Source organism: Pieris napi, chromosome 10 (assembly GCF_905475465.1).
Source record: "Pieris napi chromosome 10, ilPieNapi1.2, whole genome shotgun sequence".
Classification (NCBI taxonomy): Eukaryota; Metazoa; Arthropoda; class Insecta; order Lepidoptera; family Pieridae; genus Pieris; species Pieris napi.
Genome location: NC_062243.1, coordinates 6,844,591 through 6,869,815, shown reverse-complemented (window position 1 = coordinate 6,869,815; position 25,225 = coordinate 6,844,591). Strand labels below are relative to the sequence as shown.

Here is a 25,225-nt window from a genome sequence, read left to right as displayed (position 1 = left end):
TAGTTAATAGACCAGTGCAGATAGCCTTTAAAATAAATAAAAAGTGACAAAAATAATAGTATGATGAAACCTATTGGAAAGGGAGAATAATATTATAAAAATTAAAGGAAAAATAAATTACGGTCGATCTGAGGTCGGGAAGGGGTAGGGGCCCAACCCACCAAATTTCGTAGAAAAATTTTTTTTTTGAAAAAGATATAAATAAAAAACCAAAAACTTGGTTTTTTGAATTTTTCACCTAAATTTTGAGGTTATGTGAAAAAATTGCAAATACAAAAGCTGTTGATCTTTTTATTGTCTACAACTTTGCCATTTAACTTTCTTCGATAGGAGTAGAAGTTTTGCCGGAAATCGAGATAAACCGTTTTTTACCCTTAAAATTCCCCCCCTCCCCTTCCCGACCTCAGATCGACCGTAATTTATTTTTCCTTTCATTTTGATCATATTCCCCTCCTTTTCTAATGGGTTTCATCCTACTGTAATTTTTTTTGGTTTCAAAAATTATCTACCCTGGTCTATAAATGACTAACCAGTAGTAAAATCGTAAATGCGTTTTTCGATGTCTATTTTAACTATAGTTTTTTTTATGGCTCTAGCACGGTTTGTGCATTAGCCAGCGTCAAGTATAAGATTTTTATAATTCGTTCTTCTTTTTTGCCTTAGAAATTCGACCATGTCTTCCATGTACGGTTTAGGCACTCACCCGGTACCGCACAACCTTCCCAAAGTCCGAGAACAAATTTAAATTAATTAAAACTTGCCCTCGAACAGGGAATCGAACCCGGTACCCCTCACCTAGCTTCCACTTAATAAGACCGCTAGGCTATGAGGCCCCTTTAAGGGCCGGTTTTTTGATCCGTAGTTAACTCAACTATTGGTTAAAAATCCTTACTATTTGTTAAATATCACGATTTTGATCCGTGGTAAGAGCATCCAGTGGTAAAATATCTAACCATTAGTCAAAAAAGTTAACTACTCAGTATCGGAGGGTTAACAAGATGGCCGGCTGGTAATTTATACAGGGTGGCCAAAAAGTCGTGGATCAAACGCAAATAGGAGATAGATGAGGTCATCAGCGGCAAAAAATTGTTCTACGGGAGGTCTCTAAGGTCAACCCCTGCAGAGTTATGATTTATTTTGGTTTTTATATGAAAATTGACTTTTTTTACTAATTCTTATTAAAATTCGAAAAAATCTACATCCTGTATCTTTTTCATAATATCCACTAGATTGGTACTGATGAGTTCTTGCGTTAGACATACTATTTATAGTTCAAATTTGATCGCGCGTTGACGCGCGTTACATGTGAACATAGCCTAAGAGTCACAGAACACAATTACCTAAAGGAAGAACAACGACTAGGAACACAGATTCTAAGATACGCGAATGTATCGCCACCTATTATCAACCCATCCAAAACTACAAGTGGCGGCAATATTTGAATATCTGGCGGCAAAAATTTGAATTGCCGGCAGGTCCAGGATCCCCAGAGGCCAGAAATTTATTAATTTCGGATGCATAGGCCATTTCATTTGTAAGGAAACTCAAATGAATGGGGAAACTCAAACTCAAAAGACCACTAGATATTTAACAAATGATCTTGAAATAAAACAAAAACGTTTTTTCATTGAATTAATATTTCACTTTTATGGATCCTTATTATTATTTGGACACGGAATCAACATAATTCTGTAATGTTCATAGTCGTGGTCGAATTACCACTTTTAAAAAAACGGTACCACGAAAACACTTAAGAAACGGTATTTACATTGAGAAGCATCAGGATATACACTGAAACTTTGAATAATAAAGATAATTATGCATAAATAATTATTATTTATGCATAATTATCTTCATATTGCGTTTGAGTGCAGATGCTGAAGCTTAATCTGCCATGTTGTTCGCATTTTTTTATGCAATCAAAATGTACATTTTGGAGCACCATTTCCTTTGCAATTGTTTTTAAATTACGTTTGTGACTATTTTCTTTAACCCCTTCGGACCTGAATTAAATATTGACGATAAAAAAAATATTTTTTATGTTTTATTAGCTGATTAGAGTGTAAAGAACATATTTTCATTAAAACATATAATTTTCCTTTTACAGTTTTCTAGAAAATTTTATGTCCAATGAAATGGACGTCAGGTTCTAAGTGTTGTTTCTCAATGACGTGTACCCGGATTTATAATAATAAATTAATATTTAATTTAGTTCACAACAATTTAGTCTTTTATTAACGCAAGTATCATTTAAATTATTTTACAACGTCGGCATAAATAGTATAAATCGCGTTTTAATCCGTTATCAAGTTGTTTTATTTAGAATGTTACTATTTTATCTCATACCTATATAGGATAGGTTATTGAATAAAAAAACTATGTATCAATGAAAATGTTTAGTTTCTAACATATTAATTAAATTAAGATTTTTGGTGAAAAATACGGAAACAATTTCTTTCACTAGTGAAACAGAGATGGATTTCGCATTTGAGGCAATAAACATGTGTTTTGCCCTTGCATTCAGGGTTTTTACATCTAGTAGCTTCCTTTTTTTTATCGTATTCTGGCAGATGATCAACAGTGTCGTACTGAACTTCAGGTATTGGTCTCATTTCAACTTGACGTCGTCGAGTTTGTGGAAATGTTGGAATGCTTATGGGACTGCTACTTCCAGAAGATGGACGTCCTCTTTTTCTGTTGTTTAGTGGCAGTCCCATTTTTAACAGCGAATCTGCTACGCGCTGCCGAAAATGGAGTAAATCCAGAATATCTCTCTCAGGTATCTTACACATGGCACAGTCTGCCTGATATTCCAACCAACTGTTAGATAGTGATAAATCGATGGCATGGAATATCATACGAAGCGTCCATTTTTTCGATCGAATAAAAATACGGTACAGGCTTATTAGATGATCTGTTTTATCTACTCCTCCCACTCCATTATTATATAACCTTACTAGCTCAGGGCGTGGAATAGATATATACGACTTGGATACTTTATTCCATCTTCGAGCTTCGTCTTGCTCTCCAACACCAACAAAATTGGATGCTAAGATGACACCTTTGTTATCCATCCACTTCAGGACCACCACATCTTTCGAACTATTGGTTACCTGGTCAGAAAATCCTCGGTGCTTTTTTGCTCCTTCTTTATCTGTAATGAGAGGGGGTTTTCCAAACCTGTCTAATCTGATTGTCCCTCCAGCATAAATTTGTCTATCTCTAAGGTCTTGCAACAAAAGGTAATTGGAAAAGTAATTATCGTAGAATAAATAATGTCCAGGGCTAATTATTCGCTTTGCCAGTGCATTTACATATGAAGCAGATGCTCCATATCTTGCGATATCATTTTTATCCAGGTTCGTACTTGCTCCCTGATAAATGATGAAATCATATACTAATCCACTCTTGCCACAAATCATGAATATTTTGATTTTCCTTTGACATACTGTTTGATGTCAAGTTTTCCTCAAAAAGGAACAATTTGCTCATCAACACTTAGTGTTTGCTCCAAGTCGAGTTCCAGACAATCGTATACGTGGAAACTTTAGATTTCCCATAATAATATGAAGAGCAAAAAACACTTTCATTTCTGTTGCATTACATGGCTTGAAATTCCGCACTTCTTTTATGGTGGTGTATAGATTTGTATTGAAAACAAACTCATCTATTAGAGCTTCAGGGATATATTTAAAAAAATATTCAATTGGTAAAAGTGGAGATTCTATATCAGATGGCAAAGGAGCTGTCCAAGTAAACTGTGGTGGATTGAATTCTAAATGTCTTCTCCAAGTTATATCCGCTTTACGCGTTTTAGGCTGTCGACTGGATTGAGGAATTGGCTCTTCTGGTTTTGGTTGGTGTTCAATTTCTTCTTCATTTATCAAAGGTTCGTTGGGGAGGACGATATTACTGCCTACACGAGGCGGCGGTTTTGAAATATTCTGTAGAATTTCATCATCGCTTTCTTCGTCAATATCAGACAAGGTCCCATTTTCAAGAATGTTGAGCAAATTGTCAACATCTCGTTGCCTGGATAAGTCAAAACCTGAAAAATAATAACAAAGTAATAAAAAATAGTATTTTTTATTCAAACTTATCGCAATAAAGGTTTATGCTCAAATTTATCTATTGGAACCTGTTGTCCATTACAATGGACATGACAATAAGTACAGATTTCACATAGTAAGATACAAAGATTCATGATTATTATTATGTCTGCATATAAAATGAACACTATTCTTTGAGAAAAAAAATAATTCAACTTTATACATAACAGCTATGTTCAATAAAAATAAAACAAAAATAAACTTACGTGCTTGTCGGCTGTCCATGACTGTTCACTACACTTGATTAAATATTTCTACCTAACAACATCACATTTCTTCAACGTTGTTTATAATATTACGATCCTAAGTACTTCTCGGATTTCTAGCATTGTTTATATTCGACTTTTGATAAAACCGAACAATATAATGAGTGTTTTACGAGCATGTCCACTTACATGGACGCCAGGACTGAAGGGGTTAATAAATGAATTTATTAATGTTGCACACTTTTCAACACATGATATAATAGATTTATTTGCATAGTGCAAACTTTTTTTTAACTCATTGTATTCTTTATATTCTACAAATGTGTGGACTTTTTCCACATTTGTGGATACAAAAATATGCTTGCACATCTCACAATTATTAACACTGCATATTTTTTTAATTAAAAATTCGCAGACATATGCGCATGCTTGCATTTCTGCATTGTCCTCTTCAATATTATGTGGTTCTTCAATACAGGTCCAATCTGTAATTACAAGAATAAATCAAGTCACAGTCCTCATTTACTATTGTAATGTTTTTAGGTTTATGTAGGTAGGCCTACATACTTCAAACTATTACTTACTATGTTTAAATTGTAACAAATTTTGGTTAAATTAAATACAATGGTGAGTAAAGTTCACAACTTACCTCATGGGGAACTGCAGTTCTTAGCAATGATTTTTTAGTGCCATCTGTAAAATCACCTTCGTGGAAGTGATTTTGGCACAGCATCCTGTGCTCAGCACACAGCTTTTTTTGAAAAGCTATTGAAGTGTGCTGTTCATACGAGGGAAAAGGTATTTTGCCCACAGGGTGCAGCTGAAAATAAACGGGCATAATTGTAGTAGATATCAAAGGTAAGGAGTAAGAAGCACGTAATTATTCTTGTCAAATTCAAGGCGTAGGTTCCATCGACTAGAACTTGAACTACATTGTATTTTAACCACGACAATTTGACAGTTGTAACAAAGACCAAACGTTGTTGACCGCTTTCTTGGGGAATGCAAAAAAAGTTCCAACGTTGACGTATAGGTTGAAATATTGTCAATCGATTTGATGTGATGTTAACAAAGAAGTTAATTAGTTTAGTACGTACCGCAAAAGATTCCCAACTCCGGGATTTGGAAAACGAAACAAAGAAACGTTTTCCTTTGCCGTGGATTTGCCACACTTCGAACACCTGCGACTGTCTTCTTTTCGGTTTTCTTTAGCGGCCGACATTTTCAGATTTCAAGAGTCACTATCTCAAAACGGGCACAAAACATAAACGGAGGAATAAAAACTCAACTCGTCGTTCGTAGTTTGGGAAAATGACGAAATAGCATGGAAAAACAAAATTTCGGGCCACAACAACACCAACCTTGATGTAAAATCGCCATGTTGGTTTTCTAAATTCTAGCCTCTAGGTTCTAGGACAATGTTGCTATTAGAAAATTTATTTAAGCATGAATGTTTATATCTTGACAGTGGCAATAACTGCCAAAATAGGTATTTTATTTCTCCTTCTCCCATACAAAGTTATCCCCCCTTAAGTGCCCTGTAAACGATCAAATTGTTTGTCAAATTTTACGTGTTTGTCAAATTATTTGATAGTGTACTGCTGTGTTTGAGGCGTTTTTCAAACAATCTACGTGTTTGTCGTGTTTGATGAAAATCTGGATTTATGTCGAGTTTGACAAACAGGTTTGAACGTGTACGGCGGTGTTTGTCAAACAAGATCTCATTCGTTGTATTGCCATCATGGAGGACACTACGCTCAGTGACGATATGAGTGGCAATATTACGAACAAAGAATTTATGTTGCATTTCATATCTGTTTATCGTGATATGCCGATGTTATGGAAAATAAAATCAAAAGTTTATATGGACAAGAACAAGAGAATATATCTCTTAATTTCAACCATCCTCGACTCCATCGTCTTCTTTTTTTTGTCTTGATACACAGTGCTAGAGTCAATGCTAAAATGTGTCATCTGAATTACTCATTGTTTAAGCGCTCGGCACGGCGACGTCACGTTAGAGCTGATTTACACAGGGTCAGTAACTGACTACAAATTCGAGGCAAGTCAGTGCTGACCCGAAAAAAACCCTGTGTAAACTGATTTGAAGTCAGTACAGTGGCTTGAAGTCAGCGCTGACTTGAATATTCGGACATGAATATTTTAAAGTCAGTTGGCGCCCCCCGCCACCCGCGAACCCCCGCGCCATCCAAAGAAACCCCGTGTAAACAGACAAGTCAGTGCGTGGTTAGTCACTGCCGCTGCGTTGTAGAGTGACCATGATTTTTTCGCTGGCGATAAAAATGAAGCTTAGCGAAGACGAAACCTTAAAATTGGTGCAATTATATGGCTAAAACGAGGGCCTTTGGGATATTAAATCCCTAAATTACCGCAATAAAGAAATGCGGTCAAAATGCAAATCGAAGGGCTCACTTCTACTGAAGTAAAAAATAAAATTAAAGCCATAAGGGCTACATATTATTTAGAACTCGACAAGATACAAAAATCCATCATATATAATAATTAAATCGTCGTTCCAGTTGTTTTCGCGAATTCATTTTTCCCACTGACTTCACACATGTGTGCTCATCGTGAGAAACGCACCACTACTACTTACTTCATGTAAACAGTTAAAGTCAGTCGCGGCGCCGACATTGGCGCTGCGACTGACTTGTCTACTGACCCTGTGTAAATCAGCCTTTACGAAAGGAGAAACCAGAATCTAATAGAAATTTAACAAATTTGTTTGTTATTTGGTTTGATCGTCTAAGCTATTGTTTGATGAAAACGTGAAGTTTGACAAACAAATTTGTCAAGCAAATTTGATCGTTTACAGGGCACTTATGGTGCGTTCCACTAAGCGTTCACAACGCTCACGCTCACGACCGCTGATTTCCCCATTCCACTTGATTGTGAATGTTACTGTCGTTAACTCAAGTGGAATGGATTATGGAGCGTTTCGGGCGTTCATGTAAATATTACAAATGTCAAGTTTGAAAATAGTAGAATTTTAAGGAGGTTAGGTAATCATAAACAATAAGTTATAATATTTGTGACTTAAATTTATTTATGTTGAAAGTGAAGAATAATTGAATATTTTATAAATAATTTTGGTGAAGTTATCAAACAACTTAAGTTTAAATATAATCGAAATGGCTTTGACGGCAGTTGGATATTTGCTTATGCATCGCAATAAAGCTCCAGAAACTAGTTCATCTAGCTCAAATGAAGAATGGGATGCAATTATAAAAAATTATAATCGTGAAAACCGACAACTTAGGCCTCGTATTATTGACTATGAAAATGTGATTTATCTTGTCGCCATCTTTAAGCTTTGAATATAATAATATTATGGTCTTTAGATGGGTCGTTGTGAGCGTTGCGTGAGCATTAGTCATGACGTCATAAGTGACGTTTTCGCCGTGACCACAACGACCGCGGTCGGTATCAGGGGGTCTAGCCAAGATGGCTTAACAGTAGTGTATGTAGAAAGTCGAAAACTAAATTTGTATGAAAATGACAGCTCGTGTCGACAGTCGGTAGCCTAGGGGGTCTAGCCAAGATGGCTTAACAGTAGTGTATGTAGAAAGTCGAAAACTAAATTTGTATGAAAATGACAGCTCGTGTCGACAGTCGGTAGCCTAGGCCTTATAGGCGTGAGTCGGGATACAATAAGCGACGCCATGACAGTGCTACGAAAAGACACACATTAACGCTAACGCTATTCGGTAGCCAACGGCCAATTAATGTTTCGGCAGTGTAGAAAAAACGGTGTTTTTCCGCCATGTTTTAGCGTGATCTCAAAAGCTGCTGTTTGCAATAATTCAGTACAACTATTGCCATCTTTAATGGCTACCGTTTTAAAAACATGGTCATATTTTGGACGTTTTAAGGAAATGATTTTAATTTGTTATCTGTATTTTTTTAACGTTCTCGTGTAATTATAATAATTTAAACTAGAGTTAATATTTTTAAGTTAAGAGTTTTAGTTTTTCTATGAATCAATGCGAGGATAACATAATATACACAGATAAATATGAAAATATCAAGAAAATCAGCAAATTAGTAGAGGTAAATTCTGTTTATATTGGATATCTTTTATTGATATTTATATTGCATGTAAGTTCATGAAATTGTTCTTTAATTTGTAGATATACATATACCATTTAATATTGCTTATATTATGTAATCACAAAGTAAAATGATTGTACATTTTATTTGTATATTTCAGATGAGAAAGCAGTCACTAATGAACCTATTTAGAATGATACCTATATTAGAAGTTGTAAATATATTTTATTGTAATTATAATAGAAGCTAATGATATAATATTGATTTAAATTAATCAATTAAAGTGGATTTATACTTCATGAACTTTGGATATATAAAATCTAGTGAGCAATACTAAGTAATGGTAAGCAGATATTTTCTTTAATTATTTACTAAGTTAATATACTAGAGAAGTTATTATAATATTGTTAATGAATGAGAAGTTTGAATTCAAGTCCCCTGGGAGTTACTGACATTGTTTGGTTATTAAAACCTTTAATTGACAATAAGCAGCAGTGACAAATTAAGTATATTTTTAAGTTTAAAATTAAGTAAAGAGTTTTAATACTAAAGTTACCTATTGAACAAACCTTGGACCGATCTTACAGTTTAGTTTGTCAGTTTTCTATTGGATAAAAGTACTAACTAAAATATTTTCTTTTCAGAAAAAGAGAAGCTATGGAGTATGAAATAATGGTTGGTTAAGTAACATTACCTCAAGAACAGGAAACAGTAACTGAAACTATGTTCTTCCACATTTAATCTTAATAAGTTCAGCAGTTTGAATGTTAATGAGATATTATTATAAACAAACTGCATTTGTAGATTTTGGAAAGAATTATATCTTTACAATAACTATTATTATTTACAATTGTTGTGTTAAGGAAACAATCACTATTATTTTAATCGCCCAAGATGTATTCATAGTAATTGTAGGTATCATAGTAATTTTATGAAATCATCACAACATCTAACGTTAGGTTTTATGAATTGAACAATTTTTTGTTTATAACAGCACACAACCAAGATATTGACATTGCTGCAAATTAACACTTGCATTTATTAGTTAATTATCTACATATATATGAATACATCTATATTTAGGTAGTAATGCATTGAATTTGGTGCACCTGTGTGTGTTCAGTAGTAATGTCTGTATTGTTTAATAAGTTGTTACATATGCTTATTTTTCTATGTAGACTGCATTATGTTAAGGAAGATATTTGGTGCCTTATTTTAATAAAAAATAACCATAACTGAAACATTTTTATTTTGCTACCTGTTTGTTTAATATTCCTAACTATTAGTAGGTACGGGTCATTCATATATGCATTATCTGTATATTCTTGTAAAATAAACTAATATTGTTAACCACTTTAATGGTTTTTCCTACTAAAGACATAGGTAAATTACCAAAAATAAAACTGACAAATACATAACATACAATGTTTATTCATTTCTTACTTAAACAGAATTTGCATTTACATATAAACTAGTAGCATATCACTGATATAACCAAAAGTTAATTGACATAAATATTAACTTTAAATCAGAATCAAACTTAAATTTATATCTAAGATGTTGGAGCATCAATATGGAAACAAAGGTTGATTAAGGGTTATAATTTCATACCAGACTAAGTTTCTATTTTATAATTTTGATTAATCCCTCTTTTCATTTCATTGAGTACTTGCTGCTTTTCAATTCTCACTTTCTAAAAGTATAAATTTATTATAAACAATCAACCTTTATGACTCTAACTTAAACTGAAATTGTTTGATGGACATAAACAGAGATAATTCCAACTAGTAGCAAATCACTAATAAAATCTACACTTATATAAAAATCTGCTTTCAAATTGACATTAAAAATGTTCAAGCACAAACACCAAACCTAATTAAAGCTTAAATTAAACTCTAATATCAGTGTTCACACTAGTCTACGTTTTTTTTCTATTGTTTTTTAATTCCTTGGACTTTATCAACTTCTAATCAATCTTATTTTCACTCTTTATTTATCAATCCACAGTACTATTTCTATTGTTTCTTCTAAGCGGTAACAAAATATGTTGCTTCTTCATTTTGCAGATTAGTTGTGAGGTCAAATCCTAAAAATATCAAAGAATGAGTACTACTAATTATTATAAGTATATCGCGATTATGCAATTTCAAAATATTGTATTTATTTGTAGCCTTAAATTTCTGAGAAAACATGAAACATTGGTATTTAATTTAAACATGCAATTAAAATTCATATATTCACTTTGCACCTTCCGTAAATTCCACTTAAATTGAAAATTGGTCCGACCTTTCTGACATTCTAATGTCCCTTTTGCAGCTTCCAATTGCAAATTTACAATAATATTGTTAAGTTTTAACTTTTATTTGTTTATAAAAGTGACATTAGGAATTTTTTTTTTTTTTAATTTTATGGCCTGGTAACGAGACCTTTAAGCCAAGTCTTATTTTCGGTCACTAAATTTCACTTATTTTCCTTCATTTAATTTCACATGTTATTCTTATTCCAACATTCCACTTGTTTTCTTAAATCTTCCCTACAGTATTTTTAACGTATTTATATAATGCACTATAACACTTTTTGTTTTTGAGCAAATCACACAACTGGCGGCGGGAGGGATCACTAACTTCCATTATTTCACTTGCTAATAGTAGTCTATTAAAAATGAAAATTTGGTTTTGGCATTTAAAAAAAATATGATTCATATCTGCGATCTCGTTAGTGCAGAAAGAGCAAACATTGTTATCTATAATATTAAGTTTAGCGAGGTGTGCGGGTGTAGTGTTGTGACCAAAACGCAATCTGTTGATTGTGGTAACGAACTCACGACTAACTGTATCCAACTCATAATCTTCATACCAGGGTCTTCTCAGTAAATTTTCTTGTATACTTCCATACCATTTTCCTTTAAGTTTTTGATCTTCTTTCCATAAATTTGCCCATATATCTTTTATTGAATTATTTATATTATAATAATAATCGGTCATAGGAACATGTACCACATTTCTGACATTAAGAGTGTTAATCCCTTCATATGCAGCTTTGTCTGCTATTTCATTACCAGTAATACCTTTATGTGAGGGTACCCACATAAAGGCAATAGTTACATCTTTCTTATACAACCGCAAGACAGTATCTTTAATTAAATAGAGAATATAATTGGTTTTAAAATTATTAAGAGTAGCATGCTTAAGACTATTTAAAAGACTCAAAGAGTCTGTCAAAATTAGAAAATATTTACAATTGTTTATAGAAGTAATCGATTTTAAAGCTGCAAAAACTGCATATGCCTCTGCTGTAAATATGGAGCAGTTTTTATCTAGAACAAAGCTTTGAGCAACATCTTTTTGGGAATCATATACCGCACTTCTCACAAAATCATTGCCTTTACTGCCATCAGTATATATAGTATAGTACTTGTTATTTTCTTCTTTGAAAGCCAGTAAGTCTGAATTATTTTCAATTGAATTTGATAGAATCGTAATAGGATGTGTGATACAACTGTATGAATGAGTGTAACACGACCAGTGAGAATGTTTTTTGATGTTTGAATAATGAGATTGTATTTCTGTAAAGATCTGGCACAAAGTTGGAGATGTACCTGTCAGAAGATCATTTGGTGAAGTGAGAGGACCATCTATATTGATTGGGTGAGGTATTATCCTGTTTATAATTTGTAAATTATTTGATGATAATAGTTTCAGACAGTATCTTTCTGTAAGCATAAGACGTCTCAATATCAATGGCATAATATTAGTTTCGACTTCCATGGCCCTTATGGGAGTCGAACACATTGCTCCTGATATGATCCTCAAAGCCCTGTTCTGCAATATATCCAATTTATGTGTATGAGTGCTATTTAAATAAGCCAGAGAACTGTAATCAAAATGACTTCTTACAATAGATTTATATAATATAGAAAGTATTTTGGGATCTGCACCCCATGAAACACCTGCTAGACATCTTAAAATGTTAACACCTCTTAATGCATTTCTAGATACATATTTAATATGTTCTTCAAATGACAGCTTCTGGTCAATGATAATACCCAAAAATTTGTGTGAGGTGACTCTTTGAATGACATCACCATTATATACAACATCCACTATTGGTGTGTCCTTTCCAAATATCATGGCATTACTTTTGGCAGCATTTATTTTCAAATTTAATCTGTGTTGATAATAATTACTTAACTGCTTTAATCCAGTGTTAACATTTTCAATGGCTACTGTTAAATTTACATCAGAACTATACAACACTAAATCATCTGCAAATTGAAGTATATTTACATTTTTAGTATTCACATATTTACATATCTCACAAGTATACAAGTTATATAACAAGGGCGATAATGTTGCACCTTGTATAGTACCCTTTGATGCAGTTCTAGGTCCATACAAGATATTGTTATGCCTAACATATAGTATTCTGTTATTAAGGAAATCATAAATCCATTTAGATAATTGTCCTGGTATACCAGAATTACTGAGTACCTTCACCAGTATGCCAGGATCCACACTGTCAAATGCACCTTGCACATCTAAAAATACACAAACTGTGTGTAATTTATTGTTTTTTGCATTTTTCAGGTCGGATATCAGAGAAATGAAGCTATCGGCACAGCTTCTTCCTTTACGGAAGCCATATTGAATATGTGGTATGACATTATTGGATTCTGCATACCAGTCAAGTCGAGATTTTACCATGTTTTCAAATATTTTTCCAATACATGATGATAACGAGATTGGACGATAGGAACTAATCTGTTCAGGTGACTTATCTGGTTTTAATATAGGTATTACACATTGAGTTTTCCATGAACTTGGTATGAGTTTTTTATGCCAGAGATTATTAAGAATATTCAAAAATATCTTTTTTACGGATTCAGATAAATGATTTATTAATAAATATGGAAAATCATCTAAACCAGGACTAGTATTTCTTCTAGATTGTATACTCATTAAAAGTTCAGACCATGAAAAAGAATCCAGTAAAAATGTTGATTGAGGATTCTCATTGTTAATATTAAAATAATTGTCTAATGAATCTGAATCAAGTAAATTGTTATTATCTGATAACTTATCTAAAAGTGGCTGTACAAATTCATCCCTATATGATTTATTACCAGTTCTGATTCCCTTAAAGTTTTTAATGAGATTCCATATTTGACTGATGGGTGTAGTTCTATTGAAACTATTGCAAAAACCAATCCAACTGATTTTTTTTTGCTCCTTTATAGTGCGTTTTTTTAAAGCATCTAATCTTTTATAGTTGATGTAATTATATTCTGTTGAATTGTTTCTATACAATTTCAGGGCTTCATATGATTTTATAACGGCTTGTTCACATATACTGTTCCACCAGGGGGCTGGTGGTCTACTCCTAAAGTTAGTCCTAGTGAATCTAGGAACTACCATTAGTTTGAGTTTATTAAGTCGACTACAAAACTCATCATAGGATTTCATTGGATTCTCTTCACTAACCATCATGTCATGGAAGACCAAACCAGACAATTCGCTATACTTTGTCCAATCTGTTTTATCATATAGAAATCTGTCAACATGTTTATTAATTGTGTATCTTTCAATGCACATTGTAACGTTTGTTATGGTTGGATAATGATAACTACCCATAGCATCATCATGTACATACCATTCACAAAGTGGAGCCACCTGTGGACTAACAAAGCTTACATCTATTGCTGAGGGGTTGCGTGTAGGATAATTTACTGTAGTAAAACTACCATTATTCAAAATATATAAATCACATTCATCAATTATATTATATAAGTTATTGCCTCGACTTTTCGTAGACAGGCATCCAAAAGCAATATGATGTGCATTGAAATCACCACTAACAAAAATAGGTTTTGGTAATCCTCTTATAATATTGTGCAATCTATTCATTCTTATATTCCTACTGGACGGAGGACAGTACACACAAAGAATAGATATACTAGTATTTTCTGTGTATATACTTATGGCTATTGTCTGTATATCTTCATAAAAAGTAGTATTTATGACATTATGTTTCAAATATGGTTTAATTAATATTCCTACACCATTACGAGGATTTTTTGAATTTTTATTGTAGAAATTATAACCAGAAATATAAAAAGAATGGTGTTCTTTTAACCATGTCTCATTTAGTAAGCAAATATCAATATTTTTTTCATTTAAGAATTTTGTAAGAAGTTGTTTTTTATTATTTGCACCTTGAACATTAAATTGCGCAATACGTAGAGAGTGTGTTATATATGGTTGTGTATCCATTATGTTGACAGATTCTTAATAAGTATATCTTTTATATAAGTTGCAGTGACGGGTTCATTATCAATCTTATTACCTATTTGAACCAGTGTTTGTACCAGGGCCATAAGTACATCACTGTTTTCAATTATTTGTAATTTTATATCATTAATACTATTTACAGATTTATTTACATGTTTTACATTAGGTTTTTTATTTACATTAATTACTTTTTTATTTATAGGGTTGGAGCGTGGTGGAAGAGGAGGGAACTCATCATTATCTTTTGTAATGGCAACGCTTGCATAAGTTATTTTATTTTTCTTTTCTAATGTTTTGTTCATTTTAATGGGACACAATTTAGAAATAGCTAAATGAGGTCCGTTGCAATTAGCACAGCAAATCTCATTTGGCTTATTGCAGTCTTTATAGGAATGTTCACCTGAACAAATAGAGCAACGCTCTTTGCCATTACATATTTTTGCAAAATGATTGAATTTAAGACATTTAAAACATTGTTGCAGAGGAGGAACATATTCAAATATTCTATAAAAAAATAAGTCGTATTGTACACTTTCAGGTAAAGTATTTGCCAGAAATGTGATACTTACAGTTTGTGTTCTGACTAATTCATTACCTATTTTTTTTACAAATCTCCTAACTGCTATTATTTCATTTGTAGAAGTCAATTTAGCAAATAGTTCTCTATTTGTAATATTTGTGGGCACAAATCTGATAATACCAGTTTTCTCAATTTGAGCTGCTGGAATATATGCTCTCATTTCGTGTTTATCAAGAAAGCTGTTATTATTTATCAAATTGTTAGCTGTATTATGTTGTCTGAAGATCACAACAATTTTATTTGCGCCAATACGCCTTATTGCCACCACACCTTTAATATCGGAAAATATCTGATTCAAATATATTGGGCTTTTATTTCCCAGCTTGTCTTGTATATTTTTGCTCTGAATGAAAACCTTAAATTCTGTGTTAATAGAATTTTCAGGATATAACCTTTTATAATTGGGCTTGCGATATGCCATATAAGAGTCTTTCTCACCACCTCCGCCGCCAGCATCAGAAACATCTTGGAGATCTTCTAACCGCCGTCGTGGTCTCTTTTTTGAGGTGGGCGGGTCAAACCCGCCCCCCTCGTTTCCTTCCATTTTAATTATTTATTCACTATATTTATATTTAATTTGCCAATTTATACTGTTATTTACAAAGAAATAATATTTATTTTAATTAAAATACAATTTTGAAAAAAAATTGAACCGCGCTTTTTCAAATTCCCGCCAAGAATCTGACATTAGGAATACATTTAATCCAGAGACAATATGACGGAATAAGGTGCTACGAACAGCAGCTCGCATCTACGGTGTCGACTTTGCGGTAATGTATCGACATGCCTCTTGGCTACGAACGAAGCGTTTTCGACAGTACAATTACGCAAAAGCGGTAGTGTATGTAGAATACTTTTCGACACCAATATGGCTAGACCCCCTGGAATGGCTAAAGGAGCATTTTGATCGTCGTGAGCGCTTAGTGGAACGCACCATTAAAGAGCGAATGTAAGTGACACCGGTAAGTCAGATAAATATGAAACTATAGAGTAGAACTAAAAAATTGCTAGTAATTTTTATCTATCGTATTCATAAACACAAGACGCCAGATGGTATTGACAAGTTTATAGTAGCAAAAGCCAAAAATAAAAAAAGTAAATCTTTGGCGTTTTTCCGATTGCGGCACACGTGCTGTGGTATTTGTGATATTTTTAAAAAATACTTCTTTTTGCCGTTACTCCAGCATATATATTTGTCTCGTTGTTTGAGATAAATAGTCATATATTTTTTTAATAGATATCATCAGAATAAAGTGAGTTAATTATTGTTTTATTTTGACATAATGGGGTGGGGCAAAATGTCCTCAAAAATGATCGCCACGTGTCCTATTTTCTATTTATTTTTATCGATATTCGCGTTATAAGCACATTAAAATAGATAACGAGTTAATGTTTTTGTATGGTGACTATGTATTTTGGTTACTATGACTATGGCTCTACAAGTCTGCGCTAGTTGCTATTACTAATCGATTTGCAGTCTTCTTGTTTTCATAGCGGCGTGCTTGTGACGGTACGATTATTCTAGGTTGGAAAAAATTATTAATCTAATAAAATATAAGTTTTATATATAATTGGAGCAATTAATGTCCATTTAGTTGATTACGCTATAAAGTTGCTTAAATAATATCTAAAAAAAAATAATACAGAGAAGTGGAATAAAGATTAAAAATAATAACTAGTGTTTACTAGCATTTTGTGAAAAATTTATTATGTGAAGAGCATTTTCTAGTATTTTTTTCTACCAACCCTGTTGGTAAATCAGTTTTTGAAAATTTTACCTAATTTCTATTTACACGGATTTAGTACATTTAAACGGATTTTTGTTCTTAATATGGTCATTAAAACTTATAATAATGATCTTCAAAACTAATAATTTCTGTTCAAAGGCAGTGTTCATGGAAATGGTTTCGGAAGCTAAGGTTAATGGAAATGATGCACCTTCTGAGGTGCTGCCGGCTTTGGCTGAGAAGCCTGTTGGCTTACCACCTGGTAAGTACTCTCTTGTGGGTTGGGACATGGACACTACTGGCCGAAGACTTATTGATGAGGTAAGCTATTACTGCTTTTTTTGTATTTCCCTTTTATTTATGCTTTGCAATTAAGAATTTTAGTTTATCCTGAAAATATGAACTGACAATTCTTTTTTCAGATATGTCAAATAGCAGCATATACCCCTAAGCAAACATACTCTCAATATATAATGCCTTATGGTGACTTGAATCCTGGAGCAAGACGTCGGCACAATGTAAGAGTTGTTACTGTTGGACGGTATCGGATGCTTAAAGATACTATAACTCATAAGGTAAGCTTGTAATAGATCTGGTCAACATCTGTATACTTGTATTCAGGTTGACAGTAGTTCAAGTGATATGATTAAAAAAATTGTTATAAGGTTTTATTTTGGTTATAGATATTAAAGACAAAGTCTGAAGTGTCAGCCTTAACAGACTTCCTAGACTGGCTGGAGAAGGAGAAAGGAGATGGCAGTGTCATACTTATATACCATGAACCTAGACGTCTTAGCCCCACAATGTTGCTTGAGGCTTTAACTCGGTAGGAAATATTATACTGATTTTTACAAAAAATTGGGTAGGTTAGTTTACTTTTTCTTTAAAGTAGTTTTTTTTGTTAATATTACAGTTACAAGTTGTTGGACCGTTTCAAGACCATAGTAGCAGGTTTCACAGACAGTTATGCCTTGGCTGCCGAGAAATGTAAAGCGACAGTGAAGTCTGTTTCTCTACGGGTACTAGCTCGAGTACTTTTAGATGCAGATACATTGTCTGTTGATAGTGCACTTGATAGAGCTTCAACAGCCTATCGGATTGTTGAGCATTTGTCACAAAGTAAGTAACACCTAGTCCCGTGCTTAGCAGGTGAAGCTTGTGTTATGGGTACAAGGCAACGGATATACATACATATTATAGATAAATAGACATATAAATACATATTTAAACACCCAAGACCTAAGCACAACACCAAATGCCCATCGCATCGATGTTCGTCTCAGCCGGGGATCGAACCCGGGACCCATGGATTCGCAGTCAGGGGTACTAACCACTAGACCAATGAGTCTATTATAGCATTTAAACAATTTACTAGGTGAACAGCAAGAAGTAGGTGGTGGTGGTGAGGGTATTTCAGCGAGTGAAGACATGGTAGAAACAGCCCGGGCCTGGGCGCGACCTGTACATACAGAGCTTGAGGCACTTGATAAGCTTAAAAAGCTGCTGGAAAGGTAAGTCATTTGAACAAACTCAATTTTCTTAAATTTATTTTGTATATTTCTCCACTTTGTTGATTTTTTCCAACATGTGAATCAAAATATGTTTTAAGAATTTTAGATTTTAGAAAATGGGTCTAAAGATTGATGTGGAATAACAATATTTCTATTTGAAATAAATTTTTCAATAAGCTGTGTAAAAACTGCTGGTCATTACCAAGCTTAGATATATCTGTAATTCCTACATTACAAATTATCACAATCATCAATAATCATAGACTAATGGTCTTTTTAATTCATACTGTGGTTTTATGTGAATAATATTGATTCCAATTAAATAAACATACAGACAGAACACTTTCCGTCCGGTATTTGCGCCACTCCTTCGTCTGGCGCGACCCGAACGCAAGCGTGTCACTCAGCTAAGACGGCTGTTAGCCGACGCCGGCTTGCTCTATGACCACCTCAAAGATGCTTGGCAGGAACGGCAGGTTTCAGGTGAGCCTAAAGGAATCTATATAGTTGTTTAATATTTTTTTATACTTAATCCATTTTTCATGTTATTATGATGTAACGTTATTGAATTATTCAATACTTAGTTAAATAAAGTATTTGGTAAGAAGCTTAGTTTTGAAATGTAAAAACACAACTTTGTCAATACACTATTGCTAAGTGGATTTTTTTTTCCCAGGTTTAGAAACACAATTGTCGGCACTTTCCGTATCGGCAAAGGAAGAAGACATAAAGGAGTTGATAGATATATTCGATCGCCACTTTGATCCAGCCAAAGAACCCAAGTCACCTAAACCAAGGGTCAACAAAAATAGAGTAAGATATTGCAAACATTTAATCTATTTTATTAAAAAAATAATTTTTAATGATGTTAAAAACAAAATACATTCTTCAATATTCTGATAAAAGTTGAATTCTTATTTAAATTTACAGTTTCTAATGCATGTGCTACATTATTAACATATTACCCATATTGTTAGAGACATACTAATAACACAGTTAACTGTTTTATGTATATAGTATACAGGCTGACCACTGTTACATATCTTAATAAGGGATAATTAATTTCTGTTATTGAACAAAACAAGCATTTAATAATCTTGCTTTGACATTCATGATATAAATAAGGTTGCATAATATCTCAGACAATATATTTTAGATATTTTATTCAATAGAAAGACTGGAAACAACTTTCAAAAGATTTTCAAAAGATTTCTTTCATTGGAGTTCAACCTCTTGGTATTTTAAATTGTCTTTATCCAATTTAGATACGCAATACGGAGAAATATTCAAATTTATCTTGATCATTAAATTATGTTTTTTGCACAGACAACATCTTCGGCTGGTGAAACAGGTGAGGCAGAGGGTAGCACCAGCGAATCCCAGAAGAGCTCTGAGCAAAACTCTCCAGTCAAGACTAATGGTAATAATTTAGCATAAAATTCTAGATTGAGCCAAGGACTGACATTTTCTTGGATGAGGATATATATTTCTCTATCAGATGTTATATCTATTAAATATAGCAAACACTGCCGTACTAAAGGAATTTTACAAATTTTCCAGATGCGACTGCAAATTTGGATCAACAAAAAGAGGCGGTGGTCGCAAACTAACAAAATAAAGCTTTTAAAATTATCATTTAGCATCGGCCATACGGATGTGAATTACATTTATTCGTATTATACACTTAGGTTAAGTCCACAACGGAATTGATTATTTGTTTTGCATTGGTGGTCCTGGGGTCCTCTACTACTAATTTTCAGTAATTTAGTGATTCTTAACTTGTCAACAAATAGCTAATATTTATAACATAAAGAATGTGCCATCTATAAGATGAATTAAGTGGTTAAGTCAGTGGCATACATGTACAAGCCCTGTGATTTAATATACTAGTTAAATGCTTGGTACTGATTTTTTATTCAATATAAGACAAGTTAAGATCCTATATTATTGTAGTAGAGGTATGCCATTCATAATAATTAAAAAAAAAAGGAAAAGTACCCGTATGCATTTTTACAGCATTCCCCAATATTTTTTTTGTTAAAAATCAGTTTTAGCCTGTTTTTAGTTTTCGTTTTACAATGCTTAGAAAACTAGAAATGTGTAGTGATGAGTGCCTTAGCAACTCAGTAATAATTAGGTAACATACTACAGATGAGACAAAAATTTTCGTTGCTATTTTATTTGATAATTAGATTTTTTTTAACTTGGATATCAATAGTTTTCAATATTAGCCCATCATATTGAAAATTAAGGTTTTCAAGTATTCATGGGTTTCAGAAAACTGCAATAAATCTGCATGTGACCTGAAATTTTGTCTCATTGTGTATATCTTTATATAATTGGCTACAAGATTGAAAATACTAGACAGTTTGCCTTTTTAAGTGCCAATTTTTCAAGCATCACACCGTTTTTGAAGATGTTAAAATTGGAAAATTGACATTAGTAGCCAATCATAAAAGAATAATTATTTTATTTGTCGATTGCTATTTTTGGCGATCTGATGTCTAATGACACGTGTGGGTTGTTTAAAAATACTTATCCTTAGCTTTTGTTATTTGAAGTACAATTATTTATTCGTACTCGAAAGCGTTTATTTATATAGAGATAACATTTATTTATTTAAAACGTGCAATCTTAAGAAAAGGATGGACTGATTTTAACATCCACTTTTGTTTTTTTTTATATTTTATTTGCAAATGCTATACTAATTCTGTCGCATGTACTCTTGCTGTAAGTTTTACCACACATTACCGATGTGTGTACCTAACTTACATCTTAGTTAGTTTTAACATAGACTGTACATATAATTTAATTTCTTATTTTGTCGAGATCTCTAATAAATATGTAAGTCTAATTTTTTGTTTTATTTTTATGCAAATTAGATCGTATAAAATTTTATAACAAGCATTATTTTTTGTTTATTTTCCATGCCTAAAGGAATGGTCACTAGGAAAACAATAGAGGAACTATTTTTGATCACTTTTAAAATATCTTATTTTACAATGAAAAAAATTACTTAATAGAAAACATTTATTTCATATAGTAACAATATCTTGCTTTGTCCATCCTTCAGCTAAATGTTCCCTCACAGCCTTATCCAAAATAACCTAAAATATTTTTAATTAATTTGTAACAGGCGTTATACACATACAACAAAAAATATATTTATATATTTACCTCAATATCTCGACACCCTTGCATTGCTCTACTGATAACAACTTCAAAGTAGTCCATATGTAAGCGATGTGACATTTCCAATAAAGCTATGCTACCTGCAATTATTATTTAAAATTGAAACCAGTTCATTATTAGTAAATGTTACATTTATTCAGTCTACTTATACTAATGTTACAAATAATTTGGAACCAAAAACAGAATGCTAATTGAAATCTATGGTCATTTCCATGACTATGGAAAAATCTTTAAAATAAATTAATGGTTAAATTTAAGATAACCATATTTAGATATACTATACTGTCTATTGATTAAGACATGTTTACTAAGCTTTACATTTTTATTTATTTTCTGTAGTACGAAAACTTATCGTTAACTCTGTTGACTACTGGGTAATAGAGTTTCAATTCTGTCAGATTAAGGTGGTTAAGCTTGGCAAATCCTCCCTAAAAATTTCATAAATCACAGGAAACCTCGCTTAGTACCACGACGCATTTTTGGCAGAACTTATATGAAATCATCCTAGTAGAATTACCTGTACTGGGGAGTGCTGCTACAGTTAAACAAACTCCTCCAGCTGCCTCTTCAACGTGTCCAACGTCAAGTAGAGGCTCAGGCTGACTCCCACGCCATGCGACTGACGACGTGCACGCACACGCGTACGCTCGTAAAGGTACACCTGCGTCTATCAAAGCGAGCGTTGCTGCATTCACACTCGCACAGTACGCCCCACCATCTGCCTACATAAATAAATTTTTAGGGTAAACTTTAATTTTATACTTGGATTTTAAACCCATCTGTTACCTATTGTGTTTAATGTTGTTAAAATCCGGATATGCGGGATGCCGCATATTAATTGATGAATGTTTATAAATCTCACATATTACAGTTAATAGAAGTTATTTCTGCCAATCACACGTTATATTTTTGTAGTTAAAATCTTTAGCCTCTATAAAAAATAAAAACAATGGTCAAAAACGCGTCGAATTGTATAGGAGGTACTTGGTTCAATATATAATAATATAGAAAAGTGTTTTAATGACGATTTTGATAAGTAAGTTTATCGTATGCAGTACTTGGTCCCAAGATCCCTCCGCCCGATGTTGCAGCTATCTATTTTTTTTGAGAGAGAATGCAATAGATTACCGGCAATAGGTTGCCTATAAACAAATTAGCGACAATAACCTGTACTTAATTTGTTGATATAAATTGCATCTATGTTTTTTTAATCAATTTTATGTCATTTTAAAGTAAATGTAGCTAATTAAAAAAAATGGGTGTTAGCTTTCAGTCAGCCACAACGCTAGGTGTAAACAGTTAACAGATATATTTTTAATAATTTACAGTGATCTGTTTTTTTTAATTGTTATAGAAAATTAAAGTTTTATATTTCCTATTTACGATTATCCGTAATTACCAGTGAAAAATTGGCCGCAAGCAGAGGTTGCCATACCTTTAATAAACTATTCTCGTTCCAGGTTAGTGTGAGCGTAAGAGAAAAGATGGACAATTCGTTAACATGATAATATTTATGTCAGAAATAACGACAAAGCATGGAAAGTTTAGACTTCTCGTTTACATGCGTGTTCATATTATTTTTAAATAATAAAATTGATAAAAACACATATATAACATTAAAAATATATAAACATTAGTTGCAATAAATATCAAAAAATTTTATTAATTTTTTATAGGCTAGTTTATTGCAATCTCCCCCGAACATTAATTTCATAAAATGAAATGCTATATAATGAAATGAAATAGCTGCAGAATCGAACAATGGGATCCTGTACTTTTAGTTGGTATATTTGCATTCTTGTTAAACTTCATCAAGTTGTAGAAAAAGTGACATTGATAAATGTAACTACAGCTCTACCCTAATATAATTAAAAAATATATTCGGTTTTTTGTGCTTTATTCTGGCTATATTTGTTAAATTTTTGATTTTGGATCACATTAGACAAACCTGTAATACTTCAATGTAGATATCAATCTGTGAGCGAGGATACAGTTCAGTTTTTATAGCAGATGACAAAGCCTGCCTAAGGTGTAGTGACATTTCTTGTGATTTTCTATCACCTCTAGGTCGGTTTTTCCTTTCACCTAAAAGTTAACATGCTTGTATAATGTAATTTAAAATATACTAAAATTTAAACTGTTGCTTGGCAATAATGTATTTCAATGATAATACACATTGCCTTGTTTCCCTTTGAATGTGTAACTGTGTATAAAAATTAAAAATTGTAGTAGAATTAAAGTCTATAACATTTTTTAGACATTGTTAATAGTTGTGTGGCATGAGTTCAGCCATTTAGATCCAATTAATCAATCAGCTATTTGCCTACAAAGAAATATGAGCAATGGAATAAACACAATTATGTTACTATTATTCAGATAAAAGGCTACATTAGTACTCATTCTATACAACATTAGAAAATAATTTTTATATACCTGTAGAAAATGTTGCCATACTATATTGGCAATTAACTACAACTCCCTCAGTAGACATCTTTGATTTTGCTGCCTAGAATATTGAATTGCATTAACTATAAATAGTTAAAAGAATTTGTAAAGGGACAGGACTAATAAACAGTTTAAATTGAAGTTAGCTGAAATGTAATACGATGTGAATTAATTTTTCTTTGCCTTAATATAATAATACACACAGTATAGTACTCCACACTGGTTCAAGTGTGTTCACTGTAATACCTTGTTTAATTCACAGACAATTTGAAAAAAACATTCTGGAATTGAATTGCTATATCAATAAAACTAAAGTAATGATTTTCAGTAAATTAAGGTTTTGCAAGTCACTGCAAGCCACTTTGAGGTGGGGCAGGTGAGATTAAATTTACAATACTAGAAGATGAGGATATATGTAAACTTATATGTATAAAGTTGGACGGATTGGTTGGTTTCAGGATTATATATAAATTATTTCTTCTTGAATTTTTTTAACAGGGATTTTATTATATACCTGATGTGGACCATATACGGCTGCTAAAACTTTCGTGTTTCCTTGTTCTAAATAAGCGCTACCATCCGGCTGTGTGAAAACACCTAACTTACATCGAATTCGACGTAACTCATTAGGTCTTCGACCATCAAGGCGCAAACCTTGGCTCGACAACAAATCTGGTCCGGGCATTGTTTTTTTTTATTACATGAATGTTTTAACTTATATCTAACTAAAAGTACAATCTAATAAAAGTTTTTCCGTTATCACAAAACTGAAAACATAACCTCTGTAAATACTTAATTACTTATTCTTTTTTTATTTGCTTTTTACAGCTTACATTGAAAGTGGGAATTGATAATTGACATATTGACAAAACTGTATAAATAATTCTTGTCAGTTAAAAATAAAATACATAAACATGAACAAAATAAAAACCGCGTTCTTTCCCGCTCTAACGCGCACGGTTTTTTTCGTTACGTAATTTCTGGATTCGGTCTCCACGCTCGAAGCCCGCGATAGAAGCTATGCAATAGCTTAATAATTATAATTGCATGAGTTGATAAAAAATGCTATGCAATAGCTTTACCACTGCAGTCCCCGA

The 25,225-nt window shown here is 32.5% G+C and overlaps 3 protein-coding genes and 2 long non-coding RNA genes across 10 annotated transcripts; 2 read left to right on the top strand and 3 right to left on the bottom strand.

Annotated features, from left to right (window-relative positions):
• Positions 1 to 2,381: 2,381 nt before the first annotated feature.
• LOC125053226 (piggyBac transposable element-derived protein 3-like) lies at positions 2,382 to 5,787 on the bottom strand. 2 transcript variants are annotated; one of them, XM_047654473.1, is made up of 4 exons: positions 5,413 to 5,787; positions 4,965 to 5,135; positions 4,316 to 4,800; positions 2,382 to 4,048 (listed from the first exon to the last, which is right to left on the bottom strand). In XM_047654473.1, exon 4 carries the CDS (start codon positions 3,420 to 3,422, stop codon positions 2,421 to 2,423), a length of 1,002 nt encoding a protein of 333 aa, XP_047510429.1. In that variant the 5' UTR covers positions 3,423 to 4,048; positions 4,316 to 4,800; positions 4,965 to 5,135; positions 5,413 to 5,787; the 3' UTR covers positions 2,382 to 2,420. The 2 variants fall into 2 exon arrangements, with proteins under 2 accessions (XP_047510429.1, XP_047510428.1); XM_047654472.1 differs by having other exon boundaries at positions 2,382 to 4,800.
• Positions 5,788 to 7,867: 2,080 nt separating this feature from the next.
• On the top strand, positions 7,868 to 9,621 carry LOC125052858. Of its 3 annotated transcripts, none has more exons than XR_007117498.1 (3): positions 7,868 to 8,434; positions 8,547 to 8,729; positions 9,031 to 9,621. It is a non-coding gene; the product is annotated as an uncharacterized LOC125052858 (long non-coding RNA). The 3 variants fall into 3 exon arrangements; XR_007117499.1 differs by having other exon boundaries at positions 8,317 to 8,386; XR_007117497.1 differs by having other exon boundaries at positions 7,868 to 8,729.
• A 176-nt stretch (positions 9,622 to 9,797) lies between these two features.
• LOC125052859 lies at positions 9,798 to 10,769 on the bottom strand. The gene is made up of 2 exons (XR_007117500.1): positions 10,628 to 10,769; positions 9,798 to 10,472 (listed from the first exon to the last, which is right to left on the bottom strand). It is a non-coding gene; the product is annotated as an uncharacterized LOC125052859 (long non-coding RNA).
• A 5,572-nt stretch (positions 10,770 to 16,341) lies between these two features.
• On the top strand, positions 16,342 to 21,345 carry LOC125052939 (maternal protein exuperantia). 2 transcript variants are annotated; one of them, XM_047654038.1, is made up of 10 exons: positions 16,342 to 16,506; positions 17,140 to 17,301; positions 17,403 to 17,555; positions 17,664 to 17,806; positions 17,894 to 18,099; positions 18,356 to 18,491; positions 18,826 to 18,974; positions 19,168 to 19,304; positions 19,818 to 19,911; positions 20,052 to 21,345. In XM_047654038.1, exons 2-10 carry the CDS (start codon positions 17,149 to 17,151, stop codon positions 20,099 to 20,101), a joined length of 1,221 nt encoding a protein of 406 aa, XP_047509994.1. In that variant the 5' UTR covers positions 16,342 to 16,506; positions 17,140 to 17,148; the 3' UTR covers positions 20,102 to 21,345. The 2 variants fall into 2 exon arrangements, with proteins under 2 accessions (XP_047509994.1, XP_047509995.1); XM_047654039.1 differs by lacking the exon at positions 16,342 to 16,506 and adding an exon at positions 16,610 to 16,778.
• A 162-nt stretch (positions 21,346 to 21,507) lies between these two features.
• On the bottom strand, positions 21,508 to 24,973 carry LOC125052941 (exosome complex component RRP41). 2 transcript variants are annotated; one of them, XM_047654041.1, is made up of 6 exons: positions 24,735 to 24,973; positions 24,117 to 24,189; positions 23,632 to 23,768; positions 22,201 to 22,405; positions 21,669 to 21,763; positions 21,508 to 21,598 (listed from the first exon to the last, which is right to left on the bottom strand). In XM_047654041.1, the coding sequence occupies exons 1-6, from the start codon at positions 24,768 to 24,770 to the stop codon at positions 21,527 to 21,529; spliced, it is 618 nt and encodes a 205-aa protein (XP_047509997.1). In that variant the 5' UTR covers positions 24,771 to 24,973; the 3' UTR covers positions 21,508 to 21,526. The 2 variants fall into 2 exon arrangements, with proteins under 2 accessions (XP_047509997.1, XP_047509996.1); XM_047654040.1 differs by having other exon boundaries at positions 24,643 to 24,970.
• Positions 24,974 to 25,225: the final 252 nt, after the last annotated feature.

What these genes read in the sequence shown, in the direction of transcription:
- LOC125052939 (XM_047654038.1), top strand. Translation starts at nt 17,149, where the DNA reads ATGGAAATGGTTTCGGAAGCTAAGGTTAATGGAAATGATGCACCTTCT. An exon ending in TGTTGAGCATTTGTCACAAA is followed by an intron (nt 18,100 to 18,355) that starts GTAAGTAACACC and finishes ACAATTTACTAG; the next exon opens with GTGAACAGCAAGAAGTAGGT. An exon ending in CTCTCCAGTCAAGACTAATG is followed by an intron (nt 19,912 to 20,051) that starts GTAATAATTTAG and finishes CAAATTTTCCAG; the next exon opens with ATGCGACTGCAAATTTGGAT.
- LOC125052941 (XM_047654040.1), bottom strand. Translation starts at nt 24,813, where the DNA reads ATGCCCGGACCAGATTTGTTGTCGAGCCAAGGTTTGCGCCTTGATGGT. An exon ending in TCTACATTGAAGTATTACAG is followed by an intron (nt 22,406 to 23,631) that starts GTTTGTCTAATG and finishes TTATTTATGTAG; the next exon opens with GCAGATGGTGGGGCGTACTG. An exon ending in AGCAGCACTCCCCAGTACAG is followed by an intron (nt 21,764 to 22,200) that starts GTAATTCTACTA and finishes TAATAATTGCAG; the next exon opens with GTAGCATAGCTTTATTGGAA.
- LOC125053226 (XM_047654472.1), bottom strand. Translation starts at nt 3,422, where the DNA reads ATGATTTGTGGCAAGAGTGGATTAGTATATGATTTCATCATTTATCAG.